We start from the raw sequence: 25,678 nt of genomic DNA on the forward strand, positions 1-25,678 counted from the left end.
CGCGCGAGACGCTCAAAACCAAGACGCCGGGTGACGCAAATTCATACGCGACGCGAGGATTCCTTCCTCAAGATACAGTTGCCTGAAGCGGACAAAATAAATCAGTCGCCGAGGCCTCACTATTTCGCCTCCTGTCGGACTGTGCGCGCCTAGTTGCTAGGCGACCCTCCGCAAGGCTTCAGATTAACAGGTTTCTGGCCGCGGCTCTTGGTCAATGGCGAAGTTCGTGCTGGCAGGTGAAGGGGAAACCCTCTCCAAGGCGACTCTTACTCACCCCCGTTGGTTGGGGATGATTGAATACTTTTGGACTAAACTGGCGTCGCCTTTTTCGCCTTGAATTCCTGTTGGTTTCATGTTTCTTTGTAGATCGCCCAGACTGATGGGGGCGGCTTGCGGATACTATAAATAAGTATCTGCAACACAGACGGTGCAAGGCAAGAATAATCGAGTAGTTCTTATCTAGGACAAAGTATTTTTTCCCCTTCCATTCAGTCGTGTTCGACTCTCAGAGACTGCCTAGTCCCTGTAGCTTTCTTGGCAAGATCTGTTTGCCATTGCCTCCTTTCTAGGGCTGAGAGAGAGTAACTGGCCCAAAGTCACCCAGTTTGGTTTCTGCCTAAAGTGGGACTAGAACTCACTGTCTCCTGATTTCTAGATTAATGTCTTAATCACTACACCAAACTGGCTCTTTCTTATTTTTATTTTTCATTATATTTGTAAGCCTCCAAGAGATTTGTCAAATTGCAAGGGAAAAACCCAAACCCATAAATAGATAGTGCAAAGCAACAGTAATTGACTGGGGTCCTACCTAAGATAAAGTAATTTACCAAGACAAAATAATTTAAGCAAACCAAATTTAGGGGTTCAGGCTTAAAATCTAATTTGGGTTGTTTGGTTGTAGCATTCCGGGTTGTATGAACCAGCCATTGTAATGATTTAACATTGTATGAATTCAGCCTGTTGTGGATTATTCAGTAAATCTTAATTAAACAAATCACGATTTAACATTATGGATCCAGACGTATCTTCTTTGTCAGAAACGTACAATATTAGGCCTGCTATATCTGGGCACCACAATCCATTCAGCTGCTAGATAGTAGCAAAGAGAGACATAAACTTTTAAATCTTTGTTTCCAGTCTTCTGAATTTTTTGCTGCTTAAATACAGCAGGAGCAATTATATAAACTAACTTTAACCTGTTTTTTGGTTTGTTTTCAGTGTCTTCTATCAACCAAGGGCTGCAAAATCAAACTAAAACAAATTCCATGAATTGTCTAAGTACTATTTTATAAATTATTTCAATAAAATCTACCAAAGTTGAATATGAATACTGTGTCTTGAAATGATGTGTTGTTGGTGTAGTTTGATCATCATAACACTCTGGTGTTTTTCAAATTTTAATATCAAATTACTTCAACATTGCCATGGCTCTGCATTGGTCAAAGTTTGGATTAGGATGTGGAGGACCCAAGTTCTAATCCACCCTCAGCCATAGAAGTTTCTCATGGCTTTGGATCAGTCCTTCTCTTTTAGCCCAACCTTCCCCACTGGATGGTTACTATGGGGGAAAATAGGAAGAAGTGCCATTCTACATACTGTTTTGGGCTCTTGAATGAAAGCTGGGATATACAGTAAATTCAATAAAGAAATCACATGTTTATAATTATGTACAATTTTTATTAACTACTTAATTTCCAGGTAGAGCAGATTGCCCCTACTATGCTAAAGCAGAACTCCTAGCTGACTATCTGCTGAAAAATTTGCCTAACTTCAGGATACACAAGATAGTTCAACATCCTGACAACTGGGAGGTAACATTATTTCAGTCTGGTTTGCTAATGAGATTCTCTACTTTTGGAATCCATTAACCAAAAGAAATATCTACAGGTAGCAAAAGAGAGGGATGGGATAAATATACAGTGCATAAAGATAGTTATATGGAAACTGATGAAGAAAGCTAATGAACTCTGCTAACCTTTGAGTTTGGTTATTTGTAACATCAAATGTATGATGGTTTAGGGGCATAAACAAAGTTTGGGAAATCTACAATAGTTTTTTATGGTTTTAATATTTATTGATGGATAAAAGTGACGATGATACACAAAAGCTTCATCTATTTTGCTTCAGTTTAAACAGACAAATTAGATTTTTGTTTCTTTAGAAAGAATGGCATAATTTAGATAACAAGTCAGAGATTAAAAAAACCTCCATAAATTTGTGGCAAAATGAAGTGAAAATATTGTCCGCTAGTGGATGTTGCTACATTTGTCTAGAACCTATTTATAATTGGATGTCAATTAAAGCAGTTAACTGAGGTATTAATAGGTTATCATAGAATGTATTTTGTGTTTTTCTGCTAAAATACTGAAAGTGAACAATTATTGATTAAGATACTTGAGTTCACATATAAAGTATTTAACCAGATTCTGTTTTCCTTTATTTTGTATGGTTCCAGTTCTATTAATGTGGTTATATTAGCATTGCCTAATATAACCACATTAATATGTGTATGTGTATGTCAAGGTTTAGCCTAAAAAGGGAAGTTTAAGGGAAAATAATTTCTTGAATAAAATATAATTCTTCCTTAACTCCAGAGTGCTTAGGTAAAATTAGTTGGTAGAAATGGCAGGAAAACAGAATATCTTAGGCTGTGATGAGGTGTCTTTCACTGAAGGTATTTTCAGCAAAGATGTGTAGAGTTTTTCCCCCCAAGGAATAATGTGGATTCTTTAGTGAGCAGGGAATTGGACCAAATGATGAAAATGTCTCTTCCCACTTCATAACTATGTAAATCAAAAATGGTGATTGTATTTCATCTGCAGACTGAGCTGACTCTGGGCGCTCAAATATAGGTGCCAAATGTCTATGGAGATTCTCAGTCATCCAGGTCATGGTTGTCCTAAAGGTGTTTTTTCAAGAGGCAACTGGACATTCCGGTTTTTCTTTGAAGACATTTCGCTTCTCATCCAAGAAGCTTCTTCAGTTCTGACAGGATGGTGGGGAATGGAATATAAATCCTTCCATTTCCCACCATCTTGTCAGAGCTGAAGTAGCTTCTTGGATGAGAAATGAAATGTCTTCAAAGAAAAACCGGAATGTCCAGTTGCCTCTTGAAAAAGTACCTTTGGGACATGGGTGCCAAATGTTATGAAGTAGGCAAGTTGCTTTGCTAGTATGTGAGCTTTCTTCCATCCCGATGAGTTTGCTAGTATCCACATTCATAGATCCTATTCAGAAATATATTCTTAACACTAGCCTCTTGTACTGTATGAAGGGAGAATGGATACTTGTAGGAAATGTAAGGATGATTGTTTCAACAAGGCAGTTAAAGCCATTTATGGATGTGTGCATATTAGTATTGCATGCTAATATGCAATGCTAATTTGAAAGCATTTATCTTTAGAAGTGGCTTCAGGAGATCTGTAATGAGAATGGCTGGAAACACAAACGTTCCCCAATTATTTGGAGAGAACTGTTGGACCGTGGCGGAAAGGGCCTTCTTCTAGGAGGATTCAATGAATTTCTAGAACATGCTCAGGTAAAAGTTTGCATATAGACTAGTTGCATATTGATTTTTCTGCTAACTTCTTTTTCTTACTCATCAATCTGTTTTTATTTTCAGACTGACTAAATTTCAGTATACAGTATGTTTAACCACACAATGCTTCAGTCAGCTTAATTAAAACTGTTAGGGAATTAGTGAATGGAAATTTAAATATATCTGTAAAATATCTGAATCTCATTGAAGGACATTTGAAACAGATAATATAAAGCAGAGGTGTCAATCTCGATTTTATTGAGGGACACATCAGGGTTGTGTTTGACCTCTGGGTGGAGAGGAGGGGACATGGTCAGGGTGGGCATGGCCAGCTCAACGTCACTCGTGTGATCAAATGCCACTTTTGCTAATTGTTTGTTTTGCTAGCACTCTGCCAGTGAAAACGGAGCTTGGGTGGGGCATGTGTGGCCCTCCCGGGCTCTGTTTTTGGCTACGACAGCCTCCTGCAGCCTCTGCCAGCTAAAACAAAGCTTGGGTGGGCCATGAGTGGGCCAGATCTAAGCAACCCATGGGCTGCACCCGGCCCATGGGCCTTGAGTTTGACACCCCTGATATAAAGGGATAAAACAGTTTGTTAGAGTAAATGGAAAAGGGCAGTAAACAGGAAGTTATTTGAAAAATTAATGAATTAATCAGCAAAATATTTGTAACAAGTATATAATTGTAGAACTTTATTCACTAGATAAAATAATTCTAAAGAATCTTGTCATTCATCAAGATAATTGATGGAACCCTGATCTAGACTAATGGGTGATATGTAGTAGAGTTTTTGTTTCCCAGTTACTTAAAAATAGCAATAACAGAATGTAAAGATGTTGCAATGAAGAAAACTAAGTACAATGATGACTGGATTTTGAGGAAGTAAACTGCCAGTATGGTGGTAGCAGCTAACCAATTGACCAATCTTGAAAAGCTATGCAGAATTAGGACTTGAAAGGAAAACCATTAGAAAATCCCAGAGCTATAGATTAAATTGGGAAGAAAATAAAACACTTCTGCACTTCCCCTGGTAAAACTGTATGCATGTCCATGGAGTCACTAGATTTTTTGTGGGAACTCTGAAGTAAGTTCAAATCTGGATTTAAACAAATCCATTGATCAAGAAATATCCAGAGGCACCATATTGTTAAACTCCAAGAATATGTCTTTGCTCTTGACTCTGTATTAGAAATAAGAATCTGACAAAAATAAAATCTGCTTCCCATGTTATGTTATCTTACTATTTACATATATACTGTTGTTCTTAGACACCTAATGTCATAAATTTAAATGGCTCTCCCTATTGTCATTACTATTTCTATATTTTTGTAATCAAATGTGTTTTGGTCTTCAGAATTTGAGATAACTTGATATTTATTGATGAACCTTTTTGATCTTCAGCAATACTATAACATCACATCAGATATGATGACTGAAGAGATGTTACTAATAGCTAATGAGAACTTGCAGACTTGCATAGAAATTGAAGCAGAAGAGAAAGAACTAAAAAGTCTTATCAATCCCTTGCACATTTGGCTTAATAGGTGAGAAGGTGAAAAAGAAACGACAGAGTCTGAACAATTTTAATTCATTTTTTCTTTTTCTTTTTTTTTTGAACAATTTTTTTTTATTTTTTTAAAAACACATAAACATACAAAAATCTTTTCAGAACGAGCCACTGATCTGGTCATGAATAGGTACAATTACTAATTCCTCTTTAACAAAAGCTTTTCCCAAATCCCCACTAATTACCATAAAAAAAAAGAAAAAAATTCTTCCTAACATATATTTTTTATACACAAATCAATTACCTTCTATTATTTCACCACAAATCTTAATTTCCAAATAGCACAACTTAATTTTCTCTAACATTATTGCCCTAAATTCTATCTAAAAAAAGAAAAAATTCTTAAAACCCATTACACTAATCTTAAAATCCTTAATTCAATAACATTTCAATTTCTTTTCCTTTTAACATGGATGGATATATCTTAAAGACATTCAACAAAATATTTACACAATATTTTAACTGTTAGCATTTATCATCTTCACTTTACTATTTATCTCAGCTTAACCCTTTTAATCACAACATAATCATTTCATTATTAGTATCAATTCCAGCATTGTCATCTTTATTTCTAAAAGTGTATCCCAGTATATAATCTTCCTCTTAATCATCCTCTTTTGGCTGTTAATCACAGCATAGTCTTCTTAGGTTTTACTGTTATTCCTAGTATAATCATCATTTTTGCTGTCAATCCCAGCATAATTGTTTTTATCTTTACTGTTATTCCCAGTATAATCATCTTGTTTTGCTGTCAAACCCAGCATAATTTTCTTAATATTTTACTGTTATATCCAGTACAATTCTCTTAAGTTTTGCATAATCACCTTAGTTTGCTGCTTATCCCAGCATAATCACCCCTTTTTTTAAATTTTACCATCCATCAATACATTACTTGTTAATATTCAGTCATATTATTATTATCATCTTTATAACAATTTAACATTGAGGCTTAGTTCTTACTCCAAACACTTCCTTATATAAATTAGTAAGTTTCTGTTAATATATTCTATTCCTCACATATTCTTACTTTTTTCTTTATTTCAGCTTTTTACATATTATATTCTTCTCATATTCATATTCATTTTTATTAATCTATAAAAACCTCCTTTTTATTATTACTGTCCCATCTATACATTGCTTTATTTTTAATCACATTGTTTCTATCTTCTTTTTTCCAGCCATGTATATATCATTCCTCCTTTCCTTGTCTGTAACATAAATTCCATTTCAATTTCAATGTTCACAGTTTGCTTCTCCATATATCAATTTAGTTCTTTTTCTTACTTCTATTTCAAACAAATCACATCAATTTTCTTCTTTTGTTCTTGCACCATTTAGCTTCTTTTGTTCCTGCGCCAATTAGTCCAATTATAAGAGTTCCATCATACTTTCTCTTTTTTTCAACAAAATCAAATCGTCTGCAGACAAAAAAGAAACAGCTCCATCTCCTAAATCCCACGGTTGTTATCTGAAGTATTCACAATATTCCCAAACAAAAAGTCAGTTACAATGTTTCTTTTTAGACCAGAAGGTGTCCTTCTACAATCCACAATTTCCTTTAGTCATGCAAATCACCATTTTGTTTCAATTATATAACATTCCAGCCCAATTCTCTCCTATGTTTAAAAGTAGTAATTCTTCTTTATCTTTTTGTCTTTAAAAGTCTAATTCAAATTTAAAGTTGTTCAATTTTGAACCAAGTCTCAATATTTATTTTTCAAGTTTAGTCTATTCAGGTATCAATTTTCAATTTGGTCTTTTCCTTTTCTTTTAAAAATTTCCTCTTAAAATCTTCTATGCCCCTTAGCTCCGCAGCTGCTGATTTAAAGCTAGGGATCTTACAAAATAAAAAGCCATTACTACAAACGTTGTTTCAAGCCTGGGTTGGTTGACACTCACCAGGCTTCAAAAGGCATTGCTCTTTTCAGCTTTCCTCCTGCACATCCCTTGCCCGGTTTGTCCCAGCTTCGTGGCAGCCGCCATGGCTGCCGCCCCCACCGCTGACTCACAGAGAGCTCCCTCCGATCTCCAAGGAACTTGCCCATTTCTCTGGTCGTCCGAGGCGCCTCTCTTCCATCCTCGTCCCTGCAGGACGGTTCCAGTCCGAAGACCCATCAGCAGTGGTTCAGCAGCCGGGGTTTTCGTGGGGCTCATCAGAGCCCACTATTTCCCCGACTGTCTCGCTGCAACGTCAAACCGGAAGTCCCCATTTTTTCTTATTAATATAACAGTTCATATTTGCTGAACTGGAATCACGTATACCAGTGTGAACATTCTTTTGTTGTGATTCTAAGATTGCCAAATGGCATTCAAGAATTTGGATAATTCCACTTTAGTGTCCAACTGCAGATTGCCACTATAATGGGAAAGCAGCAGAATGGTCCTTGCCATGTATCTGACCATGCTGCTTAGTTGGCTCAAAATAGGAATCTCTAAATTTTTGCTGATTCCAGGATATGTTATTGCCATTGAATTGGTTTTCTTTTGTTCCATCTTTTTTTTTGGGGTGGGGGGGATTGAAGAAAATGGGGAAATTCCCAGATATTTATCATTATGTTTCTTACAAGTTTGTATATACTCTCCTAAGGCAAATATATGTTCAACTATGCTAAACCGATAGGTGCAAATGTTTGGTGGAGGGGTTAATTTTTCTCAGATGATATAACTGAATTTGGTTACTATCAAAAAGCTAACCTTGGTTGGCATTGGGATGGAAAATCACCAGTAAATCTAGATTCTAGGCTATGGGTTAGAATGGCAAATTCAAAAAATTTGCTGGAAGAAGGCAATGCAAGCCATTTCCATATTGTTACCAAGAAAACTACATGAAAGCTTGGTTTTATTTGAAAGATAGTATAAACATCTCCCCGGTTATCTTTCAAAATTTCTCTTTAAAAGAGGAAAGTACTTTACATATCAGTTGGGAGGAAAGTGTCTGCCAGTGCAGTTGTTTTTCTCAGAATTAGTTCACCTGGACTAAACCAGAAGAGCAGCAGCACATGAAGTATTTGCTATGTAATATGCAGTTAACCTTTCAATATATACATATACAGATATACATACATACATACATACATATTGTGAGGGATTTGATTGATTAAGGAGGCTTTAGTCTCCCTTTCTTGCCACTTGCTTTGCAAAATTTCACCACTACCACCAATCTGCCCACAGTGAACTGAAAAATAAATTTTGTGGATACCAAATGCTTCAGAATTAATAGTTTCCCTTATTGCTTTTTTCTTAATCAGAGCATGCAGTCCTGCTTGTTATCATCTGATCCCGTTATTAACTAATGGAGAAATATTTGGAATGGAAACTGAGATAAGCCTTCATTTGTTTGACAGAAGTATTTTCAAAGACATTCTTTGGGGCATTGTTATGGAGACTCAAGATTTAGCATCCCCAGTCCTTCGTAGTGTCACATTACATACTGAACTGGAGGAGATTTTCCTTGATGCTGATATCATCATTTTGTTTGATGACATCCTACAGGAAACAATCCCAACACTCGAACACTGTATCCACCAAGTGACTGACCAATGTAAAACATATGGCCCTTTGATAGAGCAGAATGCCAAAAGCAATGTCAAAATTATTGTGATGGGAAAAACCTTTACCAACCTTAAGTCGTTAATGCTTATGACATATGCACCCTCTATAAATCCTAAAAATATTATCACTCTTGCCATGCTGTTGGAAAGTGAAGCCAAAGCTATGGTAGCAAGAAAAATGCAAATGCACCCCGCAGGTATGTAACAGATTGATCATTGAATTAGTTTGAACTATTTTTGTCTCATGTTTAAAACTAATAAAGACAAACTATAAATGAAAATTAAAGCATGTATGTAGAGGTCCAGAGAGATGACCTGGGAGAAGATACTATTAGGTAAACACTAGGGACAAAAGAAACATGTTAAATCCGGAGAGCCAGAAGAGTGTTACGAAGAGACCTAGACTATTTCTACCTGGTCCTCTCCTGCTGGCTCCCTGGATATAAGAGGGAGAAAAGGGAAACTGGGAAGACTTGCAATGTTAATGTCACCCTTCTTGAACAGACAGATCAGGAAAGAGATAGTCATACTTCATTGAAATAGTCTATAATAACAAAATCTTGCAGATCAGTCCACGTGTCTTCCTCTTACACTCTAGGGGAATGGAATAGAGCTAGTCTGAGTCTTTTTGTAAAATCCCTATCTACATATTCCCAGAAAAATTGGAGTTGGCCATGGGAATGAAGTGCAGACGTTTGCTCCCCTCCTAGGTCATCCTCTATTCTCCCTAAAGGCATACGGAAGGATCCTAATTCATGAGGTGATAAATGGATTGTAGATAGTAATAGTATGATTTCACAAGGCTATACATTTTGATGGATTGGATATACACAGAAGGCAAGTTGTTCAAAATTATGCATCAATGTAAAGGAATTCTGGTGCTTTAGGGAAGAGAATGTGAAGGACTCAAATAAAGGCCACACAAATGATAGTTGTTATTTATGCTGGTGACCATGTTGACTACATAACACCTTAGAAGAACTATATGCTGGGGAACGGTTACTGGGACCATTATTGACTGCTTATGGGTTTGAGGTATTTTAGTGCCAAATAGGGTGCTGGAATAGGTTAATCTTTCATTTTGTTAGTCTGTTTTTTTTTTTTTCAATTTTCTATTGTTGTCTTCAACAGGAATAAAAAACCTCATTGTTTGGGGGAACATCAGTGGCAATAGCTTCGTTGATCTGAGTAAAACAGAGCTATATAGATATGACAGTGCCATCTGGGGCCCACCAAGTTTTTTTCGTCCTTTGTTGGATGTGCTATTTGATCGGTATTCTTTCTGATTTTTTTTAAAAAATTGGTATTATACAGTTCTTAAAACATTATAGAAACATAGAAAATGTATAAATGTTTGTGCCATATAAATCTGCTTCACTCCTTAACCTATTTCATATTCCTTTAGTCCTTTAAAATTATTTTTTTGGCCCTTTGTTGCAGTCGAAAAGCAGCATTTAACTGAAGGACATGAAAAATGAGAATTATGTGCTATGGAACAGCTGGCCTTTGGCTGTACTAAAGTATATCTGCCTATGCATTATTGTCTTTAAAAATGCTGTATATGTCTGAGTCTTTTCACAATTAACTTTAGATTTCCTACATTTAATTTTCTAGATATTTTGTGACTGACATTAAAGTGTTAAGATTGTTGTCTACCTAAATTTAAAATTGCCTTGTAAAATCAATATTTTTGTTTATGTTCAACACCCAAAATGATTAGCAGTAAAAGTATGTAAACATTTTTTGATATTAGGCACATTCCTACTTTTACCAACAGAATTCTAGAACTCTGATACAAATTAAAATTTCTGTGATATTTCTAACCCTGTATGTAATGCTGTATTATTAAAGAATGTCATGACCTAAAACTTGGTATTTTCCTTTAAAATAATTAAGATTATCGTATTAAAAAGTAAATAAATGGGCTGCTCTGGTAATTAACAGCTATACAGAATAACAGAGTTGGAAGGGACTTTGGAGGTCTTCTAGTCCAGCCCCCTGCTCAGGCAGGAAACCCTATAACATTTCAGAAATGGTTGTCCAGCTTTAATCTAATGTTCTTTTAAAGTCCTACTTCATTGATTTTAAGACACATTTTTTTACCAAAATTGTTTCTGAATACTGTTTCCCTGAATTTTTATCTGTTACAGACATCTGTATTGCGCAAATCTATGTGGCTTAGAAGTATAATAAAACACATGACAATACAGTTTCTAAAGTCATAATATTTAGTTAACTCCATAATACCATAATTATTGTGTCTCTGATACCAAAATGACTGCCTGAATAATAATGTTTTAACAGCTTTCTAAATATAATAACAAGGTGCATTTTTATTTTCAAGGATAGCTGTTTCTACAGGAAGAGAGACAGGAGGAGGAGAGCTCCAGCACAGAAGCTTGTCTCCAGGACCCCTCCTGCTAATTTAAATTTCTTGATTGGCAGTCATCTTGTCAGAGGACATTTTTACATTTGTTTTCTGTATTATGTTTTTAAAAAGCTGTAATTTCTTGTTAACAGTGAATGGATGCAAATTGAATTTGTGGCTTCACTGAGTTCATTAACTTCTTGGGGAGCTCGTGGTTTAGGAATGGCATCTGCACATACGATCGCTACTGTGCTGAGATACTGGTACCAAGGATCCCCTCCTGGAGAAATGATCTCCTTGGGAGTAATTAGTGAAGGTATATGTCTTGAAAAGCTTTTTTGACCCACTTCTTTTGGTGTCACTAAAGCCTTTTTCACCAAAGCTGAATATTTTCAACAGGAGATTATTGTAGGGGGATCAAAAAATCAAGATGGCAGATATGACTGTGTTTTTAAAGCCTTGCACTTGTAAAATACACAGCCATTTTAGCCATGTGATCTGGATGCAGGGGCTGCAGATGGGGAGCCATATGTATACCAGTGGTGCCGCCAATCCCTCCTCTTGGATTAGACTGATAATGTGATGATGGTGATGATTTTGTGCCTTCGAGTCAGTTATGACTCCTGGAAACTACCTAGTCTAGTTCCTGCAGTTTTCTTACCAAGGTTTTTCAGAAGTGATTTGCCATTGCTGTTTCCTTAGGGTTGAGCATCCAATTGGCTTTGTGTCCAAGGCAGGACTAGAACTCACAACCTCTGCAACTTTAACTGGTTTTATCCTGTGATTATACAGAATCTACTTTAAGCATGAGCCAATTCTCTGAATCTCAATTTAGAAATCTAACTGAAATAGGAATGTTAGTTGTAATCCACACAAATTTTTCTGTCTCTATCCATTGTTTACCTTATTTTTAAATAAAAGTACATATATGCATGAAGTCTACTTCTACTCTTCCTTTTTGGTTTAATATGGAAATTGCTTCTCAGATGGGATTTTTTGGATAGCTAAGAGTTGTTCTATGGATCTGCAGATAGTTCTGGCATCAAATTAATCTGGTTCTCTGGCCTATATGCATATTTCATATTTGTTCATTTATGTATAACCTATTTATAATATTTATTATAACAATCAGTCTGTTCCCAGCACTTATAATACTACCCCTATTTTGGGGTAGTATTATGTGAGATCCTCAAGCAAAATGAGAATGTGAAGTAATTTAAGAGGTTTTTTTTATGAACAACTTGGTACAGTCAGAAATAATAATAATTGACTTATTATTGTTGTTGTTAACAATAATAATGGTGCTCTATTGGGTTTTTCCCTATTCTATAGATGGATTTCTAACAAATCATGCATCATTAATATTTAATACAAGGTTTTATTACAAGTTATTATTAATAACTTTTTTTAGATTTGTAAAATATTATACCTTCTAGATCACAGGTGTCAAACTTGCCGTGTCATGTTGCCGTCATGTGACATTTTGTGACACTTTTTCCCTTCACGGAGCTGGGATGGGCATGGCCTGCATGTGACACATCCAGCCCATGGGCCGCCAGTTTGACACTCCAGTTCTAGATTATACCTCTACTAGTGGCTATGTCTAGAAAACGTATATTAAACCTAGGTTATAGTGATTAGAACAATTCTCCTCTACTCTCTCCATCATAGCAGTGAGAGTAATTCCTAGACCAGAAAGGAGTTGTTATTGCTAAAAGTCAATTCTAGTCATTCTGTTTTATTTTCTTAGAATCAGAATGGAGGGATGTGCATCATATTCTTGTGATGCTCAAATGGCATAGAAAAAGTATCTCTGTATTAATTATGCATTTGTTATTTGTGTATTTCATACTTTTGAAGTCAATTATTTCTGTTTCTTAGGTCAATTTGGACTGCCTGAGGGGATTGTTTATTCAATGCCCGTAAGGTTTGAGAATGGCAGCTGGGAGATCTCTACAGAAATAGAAATTAATGAAAAAACTCAGTCATATCTTCTAATCCTGGCTTGTGATCTCATTCGGGTAAAATAATATTGTTTATGTATATATATTCATTTTTTCATATTCATATATTCATATTTTTCATATCAAATTATTCATATAATTTGTTCTTTTAGTTTGGATAGTCTAGAAAGCTTTCATCAAGATATTACAGCTGTTCTACAAAGTGAACCTTATTTGAAAATCAACTAAGACACAGTCATTTAGAGTCTAATGTCCAGTTTTTTTATATCATTTAAATTTAAATATTAAAATTAATTTGAAAATTATTAAATTATTATATTAAAATTATTTTCAAGATGGTTTGTTAGCTGCTTATTGTGGACAACAGAAAAAAGAATATGTACATAATAGGACATGATACGTGAAATAATTGACAGATCTTTATTGTAATGTGAATTCAAAAAGACAAGCTGAAGGTTTTTAAATAATCTGTGGTCAATGGCAATATGTGTTGTCATTGTAAAATATTTCTGTAAACATAAAAATTAGCAAAAATTATTTGAAAAATAACAAATTACATTATTCTGTGGAAATTATAATTATAATTTCCGTTAAAATCAAATCCACTCTTATGAGATTAACAGATTAATTGTTTAGGAGAAGCACATTATTTTTATGTGAGACACATATTTTATTAATGAAAGAAATTCTTAATAAAGTCATTATTAATGCTATTATAAATCACCTCCAATTGATACAGCTTTTTTTCTATTCAGGAAAAACAAGTTGCCTTAGGTGAAGTAGCAGAACTGAATCCACAGAGAAGAGGTAAATATTAGTAACAAGTTATTAGTACTCAAACAGTCCAAATGATATTTACAGTAGAGTAGAGTAGAGTAGAACAGAACAGAACAGAACAGAACAGAACAGAACAGAACACTTTATTGGCCGCACAAGGAATTTGTCTCCAGTGCATAAGATCACAGAGTACATATAAAACAAATTTAAAAATAAATATTCTATTACCAAATTTTTAAACTGTATAAAAGTGATGAAATAAATAAGTTTACATTTTAGCTGCTTCAACTGTCAGACTAGAGTGGTATAGGTGTTTTATTTGTCCTCATAGTTGAGGCCTCAAGACCTCCCTACATACCATTTTGTATGGTTATCAGTAGTTATCACTACTTACAACTATAGGACTGCAAAACATGCTGCCTCTGGGCTTCATAAATCCTGATTGGGTGAAGCACTCTACATACCTTCCCCACTCCATTCCACCCTTCCCCAGCAGCTTTTCTTTTTGTTATGCTCAGTTGCTGCTACATTTCCTACCTACCTATTAACCATATTTTCTTCCATCTCTCCACTCTTTCTTCCTCATCCTACTCTATGTTCTAGTTCTTCCCAGCCTCCCCATAATGCCTTTCTTCAGCTCCTGCCCATTTCTTCCTAATCCACCCACTCTGCTCCATGCTACCTGTTTTTTTCTCAGTTCCAAAAGATGTTGCAGCAGTTTTGGGCATTAATAGAAAATGTTCTCATTGAACACTCCTTTTACAAAGAAGAAAAATCAGAAAAGGCTAAATTTTAATTTCTTTCAGAATAAAATGAAAACATCCTTTCTTTTGTTCTCATAACAAAACAAGAAAAGCACAGACTCTTAGTGTTGATGCCTTGTCAGAGCACTGTGCTGGAACATATTTTCTAGTAAAGAAATAATTTGCATCAGTTTTCTGTTTTTCTTTTTGTTACACAGGTGGGATTGCTACATGGTTGAGATAAACTAAGTTATAAAATGTACACAGCCATGTCAGGGCTTTGGGAAAGGAGATTTTCCCATCAAAGACATGGTGTTGTCTTAGTTTATTGTGAAAAAGCCATAGACTTCATTTCCTTTTGGAGTGAATTGGAAAACTAGATTCAGAGTGGTCAAATGGCAGGGCAAGGAAAGGGGAAGCATACAATGGATGAATGAAAAATAATGTCTTCACTTAACTTTAAATAGAGATATTTTAATAAGTGAAACAGGCAATACCTGAATACTTCTCCACATACTCATGTACTTAGAAAATAGAAAATAGAAAAACAGAATTGGATGGGACCTAGAGGTCTTCTAGTCCAACCCCCTGTTCAAGCAGAAGACCCTATACCATTTTAGACAAACTGATGTCCCTATAGACAGGGATGTCAAACTCGCAGTATCACATGATGTATCAGGACTTTTTTTCCACTTCACAAAACCAGCGCATGATGCATCCAGCCCATGGTCCACGAGTTTGACAGCCCTGCTATAGATATTCCTTCAATTTTGGGAAAGGCGGAAGTCATATGGTACTAAGCCTGTACTGTATGGTGATAGTGTAAGACTATGCAATCACTTCTTGGGTGGCTTATAATGTATGAGACTTGTTGTGTTACAACAGAACAGCCCTTTTGTGCTTCTGAACTCTGCTTAATCATTATTCCAAAATGCTGAGTGTTGCAATCTAGTGCTATGAAGTGGTGTCAGGTTCAAAAAATCCATTTGAAAAAGTCACCCAGAATCATGGTTACGAGATAGGTGGCAAATAAATTTCATAAATAAAAAAAATGACCACCTGCATCACAAAATCTATAACAATAAATGTACTTGCCCATGTCTGGGCTTTGACTTTTTTTGTACAGTAGGTGAAACCTTTTGATGATATTACATGGGCAGATACTTTATTTTTGGCTCATAAAGATAATTCCATGTTTTGTCAACTGTCACCAAACTATAAAGAATGTCCTTACCTTCATTTGCATAGCCTGGCAGTAGTTGCTTGTACATTTCAGCTCTTGAAGATTTCAACTCTATCATGAGCATGCAAGGAACCCATGTGGTAGAAACCTTCCAATACTGAAGAATATCACTAATGCATGTTTTTGTGAAATTTTGTGGATTGTCCTTAATCAATTCATTAGTCTTTGTCACATGGAATTTGCTGATTGCTATTATGGGTTGTCATGCAGTTTATTCTTGTTCACACAAATCAACTCTTCTAGTTCACAGTCTTAACAGTTTTTGGCTCAATGATGCACAGTATTCACATCAATGTAGTTATCATCATAATCTGCATTCAGCAGTGAATTTCAATTGGAGGGATTCCTTCAGCAGTGAACAATTCAATGTTCCTTAAGGTGCTTTAACAAGTAGTCACTGCAGGCTTCCATTTCATGAACAATAGCAACATGTTGTTTTCTGATAGCCATTTGAAGTGAAAAATCAGAAAATCAGCATGTCCATATGCCTTCTATTGGTGACATGGAGCATTGGAGGGATTAATTCCATTCAACCATCATCATTTTTAATATTACTGTATCAGTGTTATGCCAGCTGCTTCATCTGACTGCTGTCCTGTTTGAAATAAGAGTTTGTTCCTTGGCTTTGTCTTGATTCTTTTTAAAAAATTGCAGCAATGTTCCTAAATTGGATAGTTTGGCAATTTATTTCTGTGGAAAAAAATAGAAATAAATAAAACAGCTCTGCTACCTTTGGACTTTAGCACTTGTCATTATGAATTTATACATCCCTAATTTACAATATAAATCTATAGTTGTCTACACAAATCAAATTTCATAGAGCTAACCTCCAGACACATGGATATAATAATGCAGTTTTAACTTTACGCGATGGCTCAGTGGCTAAGATGCTGAGCTTGACGATCTAAAGGTCGGCAGTTCAGCAGTTCGAATCTCTAGTGCCGCGTAACGGGGTGAGCTCCCGTTACTTGTCCCAGCTTCTGCCAACCTAGCAGTTTGAAAGCACGTAAAAAATGCAAGTAGAAAAATAAGGACCACCTTTGGTGAGAAGGTAACAGTGTTCCATGAATCTTTGGCGTTTAGTCATGCCGGCCACATGACCATGGAGACGTCTTCGAACAGCGCTGGCTCTTCGGCTTTGAAACAGATGAGCACTGCCCCTAGAGTCGGGAACGACTAGCACATAGGTGCGAGGGGAACCTTTACCTTACCTTCAAACAGTAATAACAATAACATTTTAACTAGCTTATTATTTTCTTTGGATTCTGCCAGATTTCAAAACATAGACATGACAACTCAGTTTGTTATGGCCAATTGACAATGTGTGTTTTATTCTTCTTCATAATAATAGAATGAGCATAGTTAAATGGACAACACAAATATTGTTTCTTACAGACATCCATGCAATATATCGTGATGTAGCAGAAGAAGAGGAAGACTTTGAAGTAAATGTTGGTAAGGCAAAGAAATGTTTTACTATAATTGAAGACTGCAATTAAAAATAATTATTATCATTCCCAAAACATTATTTTTACAAAATTAAAACAAAAATGAAATAGCAAAAATATTAATAATACAGAGTTTTAAAGAAATGATACCTCAGACTAAACCAAGAGCATTTTTAAAAAGGGGGAAAATGTTAAATATTAATTTGGAATGTGTACATGGAGTTTGTATGTGTATCTCCTGGGCTGTAACAAAAGAATTAACTCCGTCTTGCTCTTGCTCCGAATCCTAGGTAAAGTTAGAAATCTTTCTCTTCCTCTTTTCTTCTTGTACATATCTCTCTGAGCTATGTCTCACTATGCCTTCTCCCAGCTAAACTCTTTACATCCACTACTTGTTCTCCTACCCACATCTTCCTAATCTCTAAGGCTGAATTTAGGTAACATCCTAGAGGCAGCAAGTCTCTTATGAAGAAAATTTCTCTATTTCTTCACAAAATCTATACTTCTGTTTGTGTACCTTCCCAATTAAAGGGTTCAGTTTTATGCATCCTGCAATTAACAACTTTATTCTTACTTTACATGAGGTTTGCTGCAAATTAGTCTGTGTGTGTGTGCGTGCGCGCGTGCACATGCAATGTATGTGTACTTTTAACAGAATATATGTTGGAAGGGACCTTGGAAATCTACTCCGACCCCCTATTCAAGCAGGAAACCCCATACTATTTCAGATAAATTGTATGGCAATCTCTTCTTAAAAGCCTCCAGTGATGGAGTATCCACAACTTTTGAAGGCAAGCTGATTAATTGTTCTAACTATCAGAAAATTTCTCCTTAGTTCTAGGTTGTTTCTCTCCTTCCATTAGTTTCCATCCATTGCTTCTTGTCCTGCCTTCAGGTGCTTTGGAGAATAGGTTGGCCCCATCTTCTTAGATATTGGGAGACTACTATCATGTCACCCCTCGTCCTTCTTTTCATTAAACTAGACATACCCAATTCTTGCAACCGTTCTTCATATGTTTTAGCCTTCATTCACCTAATCATCTTTGTTGCTCTTCCCTGGACACTTTGTAGAGTCTCAACATCTTTTTTATATCGTGGCAACCAAAACTGGATACAATATTCCAAGTGTGGTCTTACCAAAGCATTATAAAGTGATAACACTTCATGTGATCTTATCTCTCTGTTAATGCAGCCTAGGAGTGTGCCAGCTTTTTGGGCAACTATAGCACATTGCTGGCACATATTTAAGTGACTATGTGCTAGAACTCCAAGATTTCTCTCACAGTTATTACTATTGAGCCAGATACCACCTATACTGTACCTGTGCATTTGGTTTTTCTTGCCTAAATGTAGAACCTTATTTTTTTCACCATTGAATTTTATTTTGTTAGATAGGGCCCAGTATTCAAGTCTGTCAAGATGCTTCTGTATCTTTAGTCTATCTACTGGTGTGTTGGCTATTCATGCCAGCTTGGTGCCATATGCAAATTTGATGGGTTCCCCTTCGATTCCCTCATCTAAATCATTGATGAAGAAATTGAAGAGTACTGGGCCTAAGAAGAGCCTTGGGTACCCCACTGCTTACTTCCCTCCATTGGATGTACTCCATTGAGGACTACACATTGAGTATGATTTGTCAACCAGTTAACAAACCCACCTGGTGGTGGTGCTATCTATTCCACATTTTACTAGCTTGCCAAGTAGTCAGTTTTGGTCTACTTTATCAGATGCCTTACAGAAGTTCAAGTAAATTATATCCACAGCATTTTTCTGATCCACTAATTTTGTCACTTTCTCAAAGAATTCAATAATTCTTTGATCTGTTTTTGACAAACCTGTGTAGGCTTCTGGTTATGACTTTGTTTGCCTCTGAATGTTTGCAGATTCACTTTTTGATTATCTTTTCCAGAATCTTCCCAGGTATTGATGTCAGGCTGATAGATCTGTAGTTTCCTGGATCCATTTTTTCCCCTTTTTTAAAGACAGGAACCACATCAACTCTTTTCCAATCCTCAGGTAGTTCCTCAGTGCTCCAGGATCTTTGAAAGATGCAGTTCAGTAGTTCTGAGATCATGTCTGCCAGTTCCTTCAGAACCTTAGAGTGTAATCCATCTGGTCCTGGTTAATTGAACTTGTCTAGGATGGCTAGGTATTATCTTAGCCTTATTTAGTGTTTTTGTCCACAACAAATTTTGGATAGGCAAATGTAACCTGGGGAAATCAGAACTGGATGAAATATTGACAGGAACAGATGAGAAAATGATTAAGAAAATGAATAAGTAAAAGAAACAATGATAGCATGGTCAAAGAATTTTGGATACAACATAGAATTGGAGAAATGGCAACAACTTTGGGAAAGAAACTATAAATTAACTATGGCAACAGCTTATAAAAAAATTTGTATAAGATGTTTTATAGATGGCATATGCCACCAGAAAGATCAGCTAAGATGCTTAAAGATAAATCAGCTAAGTGTTGGAAATGTTACCAGTTGCCATCATCATTTTTTTTTATTATTTGATTTATATGCCGCCTTTCTCCGGAGGCTCAGGGGGGCTTACAATGCGTTACAATGCATTTTATCATATGTGGTGGTTGTGTAAAGAAGCAAAACATTATTGGGTGAAAATACAAAAATGGTTAGAGGGAATATTGCAGCAACATATAGAGTTAAAGCCAGAGATATTCTTACTGGGAATTTTACCAGAGAATTACAGTAAAGAAGATACGTATTTGATCATTCATATAATAACAGTGGCTAGAATTGTATTTGCACAAAATTGGAAAGCAGATAAAATCCCGTTGGAAGGAGAAAGCATAAAGAAAATTCTAGAATGTATAGAAATGAATAGATTAACATTGAGAATAAAAGATAAAGAGAAGTTGATGTATTTCAAGACATGGGAAAAATTTTATGATTGGTTAGAAAGGAAATATGAATAAGGGTATAGAGATAAAATAGATTTAGAGCAGATGCGAGAAAACAATTAGAAAAATAGATACTCAGATGATGCCAAGTAAAGGGAAAAAGGGGAGGGGGGTAAAAGGGAAAAAAAGTGAGATATTATAAAAATGTACACAAATGATGAAATAAAAATAAATATTAATTGAATAAGAAATTGAAATGAAAATAAAGATAATTAGAAAATTGGGGCTGCTTGAATACCACTTTAGGTTGAACTGAAAAGGGAAACAACAAGAGAGAGGGGAAGGAGTAGAGAGAGGAAGGGAAAAGAGAGGAGAGCAGAAAAGAAAGGGAAAAGGAGAGGAAGAAAAGGGAGAAGGTTAGAAGGGGGGAAGAAGAGGAGTGGGGGAAGGGAAGGGGAAGTAGGAAAGAGAAGGAGAGGAAGAATGAAGAAAGGAGGAGAAAGAGAAAGGAAAAGAATGGGAGGAGAAGAAGAAAAGTTGGAATAAAGGTAAAAGAGCAGCCCCGAAAAAATAAAAATGAAAAATGAAAGTTAAAAGATAAGATGAATGAAAAATGATGGATAAATGACTGTACATGTAAATGTGTTTATGTGAAATAAAAATAAAAAACTTGTTTGAAAAAAAAATTTGGATAGGCAAATGTACAGAATGTATTAGGAGACAATGTAAACATAAAGGCTTCAAATAACACTCCTGATGATTTCATGGACCAGACATATACCGTATTTTTCAGTGTATAAGATGCACCGGAGTATAAGACACACCTTAATTTTGGGGGAGGAAAACAAGGAAAAAAATATTTTACCTCTGCCTACCAGCATTTAAGGTGGCGCTGCCCTCCTCTTCCTCCTGCAAGTAAGAGGTGCAGGGACTACTCGCTTTCCCCCAAAGAGACCCCTAGCATGCTCTGGGGGGAGGGACAGAGCACAGCCTGAGGAACAACCCTCCCTCTTCAGGACAGTGTGTGTGGGGGAATCTGCCCAGCAGCTTTGGGGAACAAGGCGGGTGCCACGATTTGCGGCTGGTCACCCCTCTGGCCACGCTGACTTCACTCCCCAGTAATGTGAGGAGCCGCCGCCGCCGCTGCCTAACCCTCTCTGCGCCCATGAGCCAAGCCGAGCTGAATGGGAGCCCCTAAAGGGAAATGTTCCTCCTTTCCAGCCATCGCTGCCTGGATTCCAAAATGCAAACCTCAAGAGTCGTGCTTCAGGTGGCGGCCAGTTCCCCTGCAATGTGCAGCTGGGAACTGCCGCCCGAACCCGCACGATCCCCTTCCCGATTCCAAACATGGGGTGTGTGCAGAGACAAAAAAAAGTGTACCGAGTTTCAAGTGGCGGATCTGGCCAGGAGGAAAGAGAAGAGTCTGCTGAGAAGGAGGACGGCGCATGGCTCTGCAATGTGCAGAAAAACACTTTTAGGCATCAGCGCTACAATCTCCTCCCCAAATCCAAAGCACTTCCCAGTTCCCCGCTGCACATTGCAGGGGAACTGGCCGCCACCTGAAGCGCAACTCTTGAGGTTTGCATTTTGGAATCCGGCCAGTGATGGCTGGAAAGGAGGCACGTTTCCCTTTAGGGGCTCCCATTCAGCTCGGCTTGGCTCCTGGGCGCAGAGAGGGTTAGACAGCGGCGGCGGCTCCTCACATTGCTGGGGAGTGAAGTCAGCGCGGCCAGAGGGGTGACAAGCCGCAAATTGTGGCACCCGCCTTGTTCCCCAAAGCTGCTGGGCAGATTTCCCCCACACACACACACTGTCCCGAAGAGGGAGGGTTGTTCCTCAGGCTGTGCCCCGACACAGATCCCTGCCGCCTGGAACTGGCCGAAAATGGCCGAAGGGTGGGGGCCGGTGGGTGGGCGGGGCTACATTCAGCGTATAAGACGCATCCAGATTTTCACCCCCTTTTTGGGGGTAAAAAGGTGCGTCATACACCAAAAAATACGGTAATTTTATTCTCAGCAGTAGGAAATGATTTGCCATTATCTTCTTCCAGGAAGTTTTTTGTTGTTGATCCCCAATCAAACCTATAACCCTGGGATTTCCTCGTGATCTCATCTACTAATAACAAGGGTTGAACTTGCTTAGTGTTTTTTAATAGGCGGTTTCAGTTAGGCAGTTGATAAATGATTGTCAAATTTGATTAAATTATAAGAGATTTTCAGGACTTTTTATTGTATTAATTTGGGAGCATGCATATGGTGCATAACAGCAGTACCACTAATATTATTGGATTTCTTTGATACATTTTCCATAAAAACTTTCAAAAATAAGAGCTGGAGAATAAATGATATCAGACATGTTATGACATCATACAAATTTATAATATCTTCAGGAAATTTCCAGTTTTGCGGATAAGAATATTTCAAAATGTATTTCCCAGATATATAGGAGTGCCTAGACTGGTACCATTTAAATGTATTAAAATGATCGCTAAATTAGTGACAAAATGTTTAACAACATATCAAGGATCTCCTTGTTAAAGATACGTCTTACGTTGACAATAGTTTCAATTTTGATTTTTAAACTTCATTAGGCTTGTTAATCATGTATTGAAATGGAAACATTATTGAATACCTACCATTGTGGACTCAGTTTGAGAGTTCCTATTTAGTACTCTTGCAATCTTGGCAGGTTATTGGTTCTAATTAGAGAAGGGATTTAGTTCCTGTTCTAACAGAGAAGGAACTGGGTATATTTAAATTAAATCCAATTTAATTTAAAAATTAAATTGGATTTTTCCTCTCATTAGAAATTGAAGCAATTCACATTTTGAAATGGCTAATAAACTTTCCTGCTTTTGTTGTTGAAAACTTGGGCTCATAATATGATTGTTACCTTATTAACTGTGTATTTATTAAATTTATATGCTGCCCATCTCATTGAGAGCAAAATTATACTTTTCTATAAATGTATTATGATCAATGATAAGTAACAATGATATTTTCAAAACTTCTGAGATTTTACAAAAGGAATACAGTTTACCTTAGACTGAATGGCAATGCATATTGTACTGATAAAATACTTGTTTGGTACATTGTTTGGCTCCATTGCCCTTATTTCCTCTGAAATCCAGGAGCCTTGGGTGTGCCGGAGAAGGCCTTTGCAGGTAGTCCTTGTTTAACTATAGTGACTGGGAGCGGAATCTCCATGGCTAAGCAATGCGTTCATAAAGGCCAAGATCACGTGACCATGCCGCTTAGCAACAGAAGTTCCAGCAGTCCCCAGTTTACCAGCAGTGAGGGCCATCGGCCTTGGATTTTTTTTCTTTTTTTTCTTGTCTCACTAATTTTTTATAGAATAGGTTTTGTTTCTTTTTTGTAAGTATATAGCCTAAAAATAGTAATTTACTAATTTAGTTATATAGTTACATTGCTATTTAGCTTATATATAAAATTACAAACCAACAACTAAGTTTTTTTTAAGGAATGTTATTAGTAATACCTTAAATTTATATTTAAAAATCATTACCAATCGGTATACATAGATGAAGGGGGAAAACCTGTATAGTGCTCGATAGATGTCTTTATAGCCATCTTTCAGTCTTGGAATTGCAATGCATGTTGCAAAAAGCTTGTGAGATTGCTTGATCTTCGATTTTGGTTCTTTTAGAACCCAGAGCTTCCTTAATTGACCAAGAAAGAGCCTTGGAAAGTGAAGATCAAACTGTTGCTGAAGGTAAATCTGTTTCTACATGCTTTTCCCCCCCTCAAAATTAGTTTGAGCATGGCGCTAGTCAAGGCAGATAAATGACAAGTAGGAAAAAGCAATCCATTTCTCTGTGACTGAATTCCAGGCAAAGAATTACACTCTCACACCACTTTTCTTTTCTTTTCTTTTCTTTTCTTTTTTTTCTTTTCTTTTGGTTGGGAGAGTTAGTAGTTGGCTGACTTTTATAACTGAAAAAAGCAGTAAGTTTAAGTCAGGTTTGTTAACTGTAGCTAATCTAGAGAATTGACCTTTTTGAAAAGCATTTCCTTTTAGGTAGTTTAGGTACTGTATGTATAATGTAATAAATGATCTATTATTTAATTTGAAAAGATGAAATTGTAAAGGTACTTATATAAATTAACTCTAAAGTGGAATGTTAAGAAGCTGGCAGGAGAGCCTTGTTTTTGTGTAGCTCTATTAAACTATACTGTCTCCAGTTTGTTCAATGTTCATGTATCACCATTAGTCACACACATGAGTACACAGTTAGGCCCTTGATCATTAGCATTAGTAAAGTAGCATTAGAAATAGTGATAAAAAGACAGAAACACAACGTCATGCACATAAGTATTTGTTCACATCTAAGTTTATCTGTATGACAGGAAATTGATTCCAGATAACCTGTAACAAGCCATTTTTTACAAATACAAATGTGGAAAAGAGATCACATTACTAAAACTAACATGAGTCCTTATTCAATCCTTGATTTAAATTCACCTCTACCACATCTGATAGCTAACATTATTTCTTGTGGTGTCCAATGACTGTTTTTCTTTCTCATTCTGAATTTTTCTTTGATTCACAAGTATCCATTATGCATTCAGTATTCATACAGAACATACATACACACACACTTTTTTTGAAGTAAAAAAAGATGAGCACTTTGTAGATGAGCATGTGTAAAACTAACAGTTCTGTCAATTACAGAAACAGAAGATACTGACGAATTAAATGAGTCCAAAAATATTGAAGACGAAAACATTGAAGCTGAAGATGATTAAGAAGCTAAATGCAAAATAGTTCTTTAATATGTAATGAAAATTGTATTGCTTTATTAATGAATGCAGAAAAACTGTATGATGTACTTCAAGAAATATAATGTAAAGAAGGAATACTGTTTTATTTTGTCAAATTTAATTTGCAATTTAAAGTTATTTTGATATTTACTGATGCCTGGCATCTTCTCAAAGGTTTTGAATTTTGACTCCCACTGAGTTAAGTATTCAGTTATACCTCTTGTTAGTCATAATTTTTACTGAATTGTATTTCTAGTTTTTATATCACCCAAAACTATAAAGCTGGCAAAATGTGAATATGCAGAAATAAAAGTAAAAATGTGCCTGACCCAAACATCTTAAATTATACAACTTGAATGAACTGTGTAAAATATATTTAATTTGAATTGATGAATTGAGATTTGAGGAGGGCAATTTGAATTTGATTCTAGGGCAAACCATGACCAGTCACAACAAACAAACCTAGCTTAATTTGCAAACAAGATTTAGGCTTTATCTATCTGTTTTTATTCTCCTAGAATAAGAAAGATAAGTACAAATTATGATTTTGTTCATTGGTTTCTTCATAAGTGAATGAAGCCTGAGTCCTGGGAGTGCATATCACACTAACATTGGCTACATCAACTAGGGATGGTTTAATTGTTTATTGCGTAGAGTTTGGGTTAGATATTCTATAAGGTCCCTTCCAACTCAAGCATTCTGTGATTTTATCATTTTGGCTAATCCAGTATCTCCACCTCTATTTGTCACTAAACTAACCTTATGGATTTGTGTGATGTGTGAATGCAATTTGTGTTAGTTCTGTTAAATAAATAAAGTGAATGGATAAT

At 36.1% G+C, this 25,678-nt stretch overlaps 1 protein-coding gene across 1 annotated transcript; it reads left to right on the plus strand.

Moving 5' to 3' along the window:
- The first annotated feature begins 71 nt into the window (after positions 1–71).
- On the plus strand, positions 72–24,833 carry MDH1B (malate dehydrogenase 1B). Its single transcript, XM_070956795.1, has 12 exons — positions 72–236; positions 1,699–1,811; positions 3,404–3,538; positions 4,940–5,082; positions 8,354–8,853; positions 9,788–9,929; positions 11,177–11,340; positions 12,906–13,045; positions 13,744–13,795; positions 17,147–17,206; positions 23,734–23,799; positions 24,760–24,833. Exons 1-12 carry the CDS (start codon positions 215–217, stop codon positions 24,831–24,833), a joined length of 1,611 nt encoding a protein of 536 aa, XP_070812896.1. The 5' UTR covers positions 72–214.
- The last annotated feature ends 845 nt before the right edge of the window (positions 24,834–25,678 follow it).

The sequence above is a fragment of the Pituophis catenifer genome, unplaced genomic scaffold (genome assembly GCF_029215685.1).
Source record: "Pituophis catenifer annectens isolate HBS135680 unplaced genomic scaffold, rPitCat1.0.hap2 SCAF_1, whole genome shotgun sequence".
Lineage (NCBI taxonomy): Eukaryota > Metazoa > Chordata > Lepidosauria > Squamata > Colubridae > Pituophis > Pituophis catenifer.